This window comes from Tetrahymena thermophila (genome assembly GCF_000189635.1).
Source record: "Tetrahymena thermophila SB210 genomic scaffold scf_8253843, whole genome shotgun sequence".
Taxonomy (NCBI): Eukaryota; Ciliophora; class Oligohymenophorea; order Hymenostomatida; family Tetrahymenidae; genus Tetrahymena; species Tetrahymena thermophila.
The window spans coordinates 118,901-128,647 of record NW_002475939.1 but is presented as its reverse complement, the minus strand read 5'-3'; the positions used below and the strand labels follow the sequence as shown (position 1 = coordinate 128,647).

Here is a 9,747-nt window from a genome sequence, read left to right as displayed (position 1 = left end):
ATATTGAGGAAATTTAAATAATTTAATATCTAAGTAAGTTTAAACTTAGTAATTGTAATTTTAATTTTACATAATTTTTCTTTTCTTTTCTTAGTACTTATCATATTAATCTTTTAAATATTTATGTAAAGCTATAATAATGTTAATTATTTAAGTAAAAGGATTAATATACAATGCTATCATCATTAATACTATTAAGCATTTACTAATTTTTTAAATATTCTCAACATTTTAATTAGGATTTTGATCTGATCTGTCTTATAAAATTCCAAGAACTATCATAAATATAAATATTAGAACCCAACATATTTAATCTATTATCAGTCTAACATTATTTAGCAATTAAAAGCAAGGCCTTAAAAATATGCAGCAAATACACAGTATTGTTTAAAATATTAAGCATAAAATTAACTAAACTAAATAACTATGGTAAAACATTATTATAGATAAAGGGATAAGAACATTTTCAATAGCAAAAAAGAAAATTGGGAAGTAAATTGTAAAATTTTATTTTTTAATAAACTATTCTAACAAAAGATTTATTAAGTGGCTTTTGTATGATATTAAGTATATATTTTAATTTAGTTCTTAGCAATAACTAGTATTTTAATATCTAGAACATTTAATTAATCTTATATAATAGATTAAGCACAAAAGCTAATAGATTGAAAGGATGAAAATAAGGACAATTTTTAAAGCCTTGTAATTCACTTCAATTGCATTTAAAAATCCAATTAATTGTAGAAAAATTGCATAACTTGAAACTAAAAGAATTAGCTCGTTAATAATAAAGGAAATGAAGCAAGCTAGTTTTTGGTAGTTTGAAAATAGTTTTAATTATGTTAATTTACTATATGAGAACCTTTATTTATTTAAATATTTATTAACTAGTATGACAGATGCAAATATAATTTGAGTAACGATTATTGACACTAAAACACCTCCTCCATTTATCAATAAACTTGTTTAACCTACTTTGCTACTTAATTTTTAATTTTATTCTTATTCAATAGATTCAACAAATACATATTTGCTAAAAAAGTTAATTTATTAGAAGTAGCTAATTGGATTTGTCCCTTTTATTTAGTTTATAAAAATTGTAAGTTCTGATGTTAATAAAACATCTATCATATATAGCAAATTCAATTTTTAGAGAGTAAGAAACATGAAATTTGAACCTTAGGTAGAGGATACTAATGAGATAACTGCTGCGGCTTTAGCAGTACCTGAAACGTTACTTGATTAGCTTACGGAAGGTTAGCAAATACCTTTATAAATATAATAATTTTGTTCACATTAAATACACTATAATTTATTAGAGATTGTTTAACATGCTAAACAGCTCTAGATGTCGCATAAAACACATGTTTAATAATTTTTTTCAGGGTAGCATTTATAAGATGAAGAAGGTTCTATAGATTAACAAATCTTCAAATCTTGTAAAAAGTATTACCCAGCTTAACAATCTAAACAAAGCAATGGCTATGCAGGATTAACATTTACACAATCAGTAATACATTAATTTCCTTACAATTTTTGATTATTTTGAAGACATTTTTTTTAATAAAAAAAAATTGCACTTGCAGCAGCTCCAAAAAACATTGATTAATTTTTTACAAAGTAGCTGAAGGAAAATTCTCTACTATTTAAAATATCATAAGTGGATAATTCTATATTTGGATTTTTCATAGATTGATTATAGATTTTAAAATCTAATATATTAAAAGCAAGAAAAATATTTTGATATCCTTACTAAGGAATCTAAATATTTTAAATAGCAGGAATTTAAAATTTAGATCTTACATGCCTATCAGCACATGTTATTGAAAATAAGCAATTAGTAGTATCTGTAATGGATGAATATTATGAGTCATAATAAGAAAGGATATTATAAATACTATTATCAGTATCTTAAATAAATTCAACTATTGTATAATGAATCATAGTTATCATTTAACCTTATTATCTTCTTGTAAATTAAATTTTATAATATTAATCATTCATTATTAATATATTAATAGAGATAGATAACATGTTTGAGTTAGATTAACTGGTCCAACCATTTAGTAAAACTATCGCATTTTTAATTCCTTTTGAATTTTAGATTATTTATGAAAACTATCTCACTTCTTCATAGAATAAAGGGTTTGATCCACTAAATAAATTTTCTTAAGATTATTTAATAACTTAAATATTAGGGAAATTAGTTTTGTCAATTGCTAAAATAGAAACACTTAGTTCTTAGATACCTATATTATTTAAGCTTGCTATTTAACATGATAATTTTGATATGTTTGAAACTTCTAAGTTAAAAGAAATTCCTTATGGCAATACATTAAATTAGTTAAAGCCTTGTATTCCTAAGATAATATCAGGTATATTTTAAAATTATTTAAAAGAGAAATCTACATAAGAAGAAGTAGGTGGAGGATAAACTTAAAGGATTGTATAAAATACAAATGGTACATCATCAGTATAAATTAGCTAGGATCTAACATTTAAAATATTAAAATAAAAGCAAATCCAATGTATTAGGAAAGATATAAATTATTATTTCATAAGTATATTAGTGCTTTAAAGTATTTATATTTTTATCTTTTACCAAGCTAATTTTCTTGAATAATTAATTATAATGAATAAATAGTTTAAAATAATCAAGTAAATAGCTAAAGAAGCTAATTAAATACGAAATTGCTATGGATTTACTTTTCTATGATTAGTAAACTAAATCGAAAATTGTTCTATCGTGTAAAATAAAATTTAAAAATCTATCAAAAATTGAAAAATCTATTCATAATTACAATTATTAAAATAAAGAGCAAAAAAATGATAATTTTTTTCTTAAATAAGTAAATTTTTTTCTTTGGCTCAAAACTATTATGCATATAAGTAAGTTCTTTCAACACTTGATGAATAAAATTTTTTTTATTGACGGATATTTATTTTTGAAAATAAGTGTGAAATTAATTTATTTAAAAATAAAAAATTTCTCATCAACAATGCTATTATCCAATATATATTTTAAATTTTAATATAAAATTATTTAATTTTAAAGTTCTATTAGATTTTATATTTAATTTCTATTTTTTATGAATTCCTTTCTTCTTATTGACAAACATTTTAATAATCTACTTTTTTTCTAAAATTTTACTTGGATAAATGAAAAATGATCTTTATATTTACATGGTTTTTTGATTAAAAGATATTTAAAATAGTATTATCTATCTTAAATTTTTGAGTGCAATATTATAAAAATACTTAATCTCATGATAAATTGATTGTCTTTTTTAAAAATTTTTTATATTAATATAGAGTCTTAATTTTTGATAATTTCTTTTTTAAAATAAATCAAAATAGCTTTTATTGAATATATGTAAGTTTCAACCAATAAAGTCTTAATTTAAGTCGTTCATTCTAAAATAAACCTAAAATTATAATTTATTTTAGCTTTTTATTTAAAATTTTAGATATTATAAAATATTTATAAATGTGGCTGACTTACTTTTTTTCTAAAAATAGATAAATTTATAATGAAATATTTTATAAAATTTATTAAAATATTATAAGAAGTTAAATTTTCCTTTTTAGCATATTATCAAGCATATGATATAAAAGTGATTAATAAATTAAACCCCTTTTCTACTCAGTTTTTGAATCAAATTCTTTTATTAAAAGTAAAAATGTAATTTCTGTTCAATAAGAAAGCTTTAATTAAGGATTTCTTATCACATAAGGTTAAAAAGTTAGTATTTACATTTATAAATTCTTGAGCTAAATTGTTTTTTTCAAAAATATGCAGCTTAAATCTTATTTTATAATAGTTTAAGTTATTAGCTTATTAAAAGATAAAATTATATTCCTAACTTCAATGAGATTACAATCAAAATATTTTAATTTCTAAAATAATTATGAAAGAGCTTTTTCAGATGTTTTTTTATTAAAAAAACTAATATTTGAAAGGAAAATTATCATTAGAAAAAAAGTAAATTTTATTGATGATCCAAATAAAAACAATCAGATTTCTTTTATTCAACTTACTCTTTTACAAAAGAAATAAAAAATTTTTAAATTTTGGAGCTTGTAAAATTGTTAATTCTTTTGCAAATAAGAAAAATCTTTAATAAATAAATAAATAATTAACATTGAAAATTAAAAGAAATAAAATATTGAAAAACAGTATTATTTATTTTAACTATCAATTAAAATATTTAATTATAATTATAACATAAATTTCAATAAAAATAAATGTTTTATCTATTTATTAGTGACTAGATTTTTAGGAGATTGTGGAATTAATTAAAAAACTGATATTGATCCTTAATAATCATATTAATTTTAACTTATTATTACAAAAATTCTTTTATTTCATTTAAAAAAAAACCAAAAACTACCTATATTTAATCATTTATAATTTATCAATAATTATTTAGAATTTTAAGGTAAATTATTCATATTAGTTTAATTCATAGTTAATCATTATCTAAATTTATCTCACTTATTACATGTTTATTATCATCTAAATTTATATCACTTACTATATTTTTATTGGAAAAATATGATTATTAGTATTAAAAATCATTTTATTTTTTCGCAAAAGCTAATGTTGGCTTAGCATCTGATTTCGAAAATTTATACAGTTTAATATCTGAGTAAGAATTAGCTAACTACACATTTAGTTAATATTCTGTTATTCTTCTTTTCTTAAGTTTGTAAGATTGGTATTGTGACTTTATATATTTAAATGCTATAATCAAAATGTGAAGAACTTAAATAAAAGGATTTAAATATAGAGCTACCATCATTAAAATTTTTAAAAAAAGGCTAATCTGTTATATTTTTTATTCTTCAGTATTTGATGCAGAGTCAAATTTATCTTAATATATTCCTAAAACTATCATAAAAATGAATATAAGAACCCAGCATAATTAATCTATTATGAGTCTAATATTATTTAATAAAAGAATGCAAGGACGTAAAATAATAGATGCCAAGCAAAGCAATAATTGGAAAACCAAACATAATATACATTGTACTAAAAAATTTTTAAAAAATATTATGATAGAGAAGGGAATTAAAAGATTTTCGATTATTATCTAATAAATAGGAAAATATAAACTAATTTTTTTTTTTTAGATATATTCTTATGATAAAAGCTTTACCAGAAATCTTTTGAAAGTAAACTAGTTTTCTAAATATTGAAGTTCTTGGCTACTATTACTACTAATATTTTCTAGATATGATTATTGTAATAGACTAATGTAGTAAATCACAAACAATGATTGATAGGCAATAAGAATTATTATTGTTATTATGCTAAATGCTAAAAAATAAGAATTCTTTAGCTCTATAAAACCAGCAAATTAAAGAAAAATTGCATAGCTGGAAACCAAAAGAATTAATTCATTGATAGTATATAACAGAAATGAAGCAAATCTTTGATAGACTTAGAAAAATTTCTAAATTTTTGATTTAATTCCTAATTATGTTCCTATCATGTAATACTTACTCATAACAATGAGAGATAATAAAATAAACAAAGTCGTTAATATTGATACCAATATACCTCCTCCATTAACCAAAAGACTAGTCTAAAATTCTTTATTAGTGATTTACTAGTTTGCTAATTATTAAGAAGATTCTATCAATATATGCTTATCGAAAATATTTATAGTTTAAAAGTAGCTAAGAGGATTAGTTCCTTTAATTTAATCTATCAAAATTGTAAGTTCAGAAGTCATAAGAATATTTATCATGTACAGTAAATTCAACTTTTATAGAGTTAAAAACATGAAATTTGAACCTTGTGTAGAAGAAACTACTGAAATAGCAACTGCAGCGTTAGCGGTATCTGAAATACTACTTGATGAGCTTACAGAAGGTTAGCAAGTACCTTTGTAAACATAATAATTTTATTCACACAAAACGCATTCCAATTAATTTAAGTTCATTTAACATTTGACGCACTTCTAAATAGAATTGCATAAAACACATGTTTAATAATTTTTTTCAGGATAGCACAGATATGAAGAGGAAGGTTCTATAGATTAACATATCTTTAAGTCTTATAAAAAGTATTACCCAATTTAGCAATCTAGGCAAAATAGTGGCTATAGAGGGTCTAAATTTATACAGTCATTTATGCATTGATTTCCTTGTAATTTCTGATTACTTTGAAGACACTTTTTTTAATAGAAATATATTGCAGTTGAAGTAACTCCAGAAAATTTTGATTTATTTTTTACAAAATAACTGAAGGAAAATTATCCATTAGTTTGAATAGCATAAGTTGATAATTCAATATATGGATCTGAGTCTTTCTAGATAAGTGTTAAATAATCAAATTTACTAAAAGCAATAAAAATATTTTGATACCCTTATTATGGAATTTAAATATTTTAAATGGAAGGAATTTGAAATTATGATAAAACATGTCTATCTAGACAATTTTAATATAAACAGTTACTTATATCTGGTATTTATGCAAGTGATGTATCATAATAAGAGAGTATATTATAAATACTGTTTTGAGAATCTTAACTGTATTCTATAATAGTATAAGTTACGCTAGTTATCATTTAACTTGTTTGTTTTTTTTTAATTTATATTTTATAATATTAATCATTAATAATTAGTGTATTAATTGATAGAGAAAATGCTGTCGAGCCAGTTGTTGAGCTTATCCAACTATTCAGTATGACTATTGCTTGTTTATTTCCCTTTGCTTATTAAATAGATGAAGAAAATTCTATAATTTCTTCATATAATACGTTCGAATTCTATCCTTAAAATATATTTTATGAAGTTTTCTCAATAACTTAAATATTAGGAAAATTAGTTTTATCTATTGCTAAAATAGAAACATTAAGTTCTTAAATACCAATATTATCTAAACTAGAAATTTAACATGATGTTTTTGATTTATTAGACACCTATAACTGAAAAGAAGTTCCAGTAGACTTGCTATAGCGATAGCTTTAAATTCCTACAATAATATCAGGAATAGCTTTGAATTGTTTAGAAGAATAATCTACAAGAGAAGAAGAAGGTGTTGGAAAGACTTAAAGGTTGGCATAAAATACAAAAGGAACCTCATCAGTATAAATAATTTAAGCTTAAGTTATTGAAATATTAGTGAGAATCCAAATTAAGATTTATAATTTAAATTTTATTAGCATTTACATATTAAAATTTAGCTTTAATATTGCTATTTATAATGATTTCTTTTTTGATTATTTTTATTAAAACAAAGTTAAATTGTTTAAAAACAATTTTGTTTATTATATTTTATTTTTCTCAAAAGAATTTTTTACAAAACTTAATCAAAATTGATTGAAGGTTCTTTTCCAATAAAAAATTTTTAATTTTCCTTCAAATATAGAATTGTTTAATGGTTGGTTAAATATAAAAAAAACTAAATCAGTGTTTAAAATTATAAAATATTAAAATTAAATTAGTAAAATATTAAATTTTATTATTTAGCCTCTTCTAAATAGATAAATTAATTTATAGAATAAATTTGTAGCTACTGTGCATTTTCATATATTTACGCACTTTCATAATCATTTTATTTTTATTTCAGGCTCAGAAAAAAATTTTTATGAAATGCTAATTTAATTGATATGATTGTTTATAATAGAGAACATGCAATATATATATTGTTATAAAAATACTAGGCTGTATTTATTATTTACTTTAAATAATTTATTATAAAAGTAGCCAAAAAATTAAAAGTATCAAATTGTAAAATGATGCTAGAAATTCACAAAATTCTTATCAAATTTTTTTTCTTTGATTAAAAAACAAATTATATTTGCAAGATTACACAATTTTTTAAATAATTAAATAATTTACTTCTTTATATTTTATAAATAAGTCCTTTCAAGCAAATAGAGTTTTTTTATTCTTTTAAATTTTATTTCTATTATATAAGTAGATTTAATTATGATAAATAATTGATATTGAAAGATAGATTTTTATAGAATTTCTGATAGCTTACATATTTTTGATAAGTTATTGTTTCCTTATTATTAAAAGATCAGATAACCTCTATTACTAAAATTAAAATTATATTTCTCAATTTTTATTTAATTTTAGATTTTTAAATGGCTAATTACACTACAAATTTGGTACATTCAAATTTTTTAAACAAAATAATATACAAATATTTTTATAATAAAATTCTTCTTTTACAAGCAATTTCTCTTAGTAAAAAATATTTTAAAAAAAAGAACTTATTGGATATTTTATTTTAGTTAATTCATCATACTCTAAAAACTAAATTAATATTAAGAAAAAAAAGATTCCTATTATTAAAACAAAAAAAGTTCTCTAATTTAAAGATAAAATATATTTGAATTTAGATTAAAATATTAAATAGCAATCAGAAAACGCTAAAACATTTTTAGAGAAATTATAAAATATCAATAAATTATTATTAAAATTTTAATCGTCTAATGCTCTTTTTTGAAAAAAAAATCAATCTTTCATTAATAGTTAAATTTTATCTAACAAAGGACAAAAAAGTATAAAATTGATACTTTTTTATCACCTATTACCTATTAGAACAGAATCTAAAGTTTTTATCAAATCAATCAGATTTTGAAAAAGTAATCTTTAGCAATTTCAGAATGATTTTTCTTTGTTATTAATATGACTAAGAAATAAATTTTAATTAAAAAAATAAGAAAATATATTTTGAAAATGCTTACACAAATTCATTCTGCAACTTTACAGCTTATTTATTAAAAAAATAGCTTGAATTTACATTTTTTTAATAGTCTATTTCTCTTCAAATTAAAACAATTAAAGCCATTTATTAATTTATTAGAATGGATAATTCAAATATCAAGCATAAATTAACTAATTACTTTTTAAATATGTTTCAATTGATATTACCTCATTTTAATTGGTTTATAGTTTAGAGTCGTTAGCACTTCCTAAAAATAAAAGATGTAGATGAAGAAAATGGGCAAATTTTCAAAAAATTTTTTGTTTGTTAATCTTTTTGTTAATTAATGAGGATTTACGGTATATTCTAATTAATTAATTATAAAAATATTTAATTTATCATTTTATTTATATTTATTTCAATCATATCTTATGAAATATATTTTTATTAGATTTAGAAAATAAATATCTCTATTGAATTTATTAATGAAATAGTTTTAATAAATTGAAATAAAATTATTTTTATTATTTTATAATAGAAAAAATTTTGAATTTTTGCATAAATAAAGTTTAAAAAAAGTAGTTTTTTTAGATTCTTTCATTAAATTGATTTTTAAAGTATATTTATAGAATTTTCTTTGCTGTTATTAGGTAATGATTATTTAGTTTTATATTTAATTACCTTCACTATAACTTTATAATACTGCTATTTAGTTTTTTTTATTAGATTAAAATAATTATTCTTTAATCCAATAAAAACCTTTTTACAGACTTCCACTTATTAAGCATTTGAATTTATGCTTTTTTCAGTTTTAAAATTTATAAATTATCTTATTGTTGTGAGCCCTTGCTTTTAACTAAATCAAAGACAAATTTATTATATTTTTAAGCATAATAATTTTATATAAGTAGTTAATATTTATTGAGCTTTTTAGATAAGAAATAAATTACATCTTTGTAGAAGGTTTCAAATTCATAAAATAGACAAAATAATTTTGATAAAATATTCACTATGATACATAATACAAATATACACTGTATATTTAAATATTTTATTAATTATTGAGTTATCTATTGTTT

General features: G+C 20.1%; 3 protein-coding genes across 3 annotated transcripts in view; 1 reads left to right on the top strand and 2 right to left on the bottom strand. All coding sequences in view use genetic code 6, as the record gives it.

Annotated features, from left to right (window-relative positions):
- Positions 1–1,165: 1,165 nt before the first annotated feature.
- TTHERM_001035765 (hypothetical protein) lies at positions 1,166–1,696 on the top strand (the record flags this gene model as incomplete). The annotated part of the gene is made up of 3 exons (XM_012801004.1): positions 1,166–1,256; positions 1,320–1,510; positions 1,625–1,696. The coding sequence occupies 3 exons, from the start codon at positions 1,166–1,168 to the stop codon at positions 1,694–1,696; spliced, it is 354 nt and encodes a 117-aa protein (XP_012656458.1).
- Positions 1,697–4,463: 2,767 nt separating this feature from the next.
- On the bottom strand, positions 4,464–7,181 carry TTHERM_001035764 (H-type lectin domain protein; the record flags this gene model as incomplete). Its single annotated transcript, XM_012801003.1, has 3 exons — positions 4,464–4,534; positions 5,564–6,373; positions 6,464–7,181. 3 exons carry the CDS (start codon positions 7,179–7,181, stop codon positions 4,464–4,466), a joined length of 1,599 nt encoding a protein of 532 aa, XP_012656457.1.
- Positions 7,182–9,640: 2,459 nt separating this feature from the next.
- The window catches only part of TTHERM_001035763 (hypothetical protein), a gene marked incomplete at both ends in the record, with an annotated part of 267 nt that continues 160 nt past the window's right edge, over positions 9,641–9,747 (bottom strand). The window contains one exon of the mRNA XM_012801002.1: positions 9,641–9,747. This exon is cut by the window's right edge and continues 160 nt beyond it. Within this exon, the coding sequence (XP_012656456.1) occupies positions 9,641–9,747 (107 nt within the window).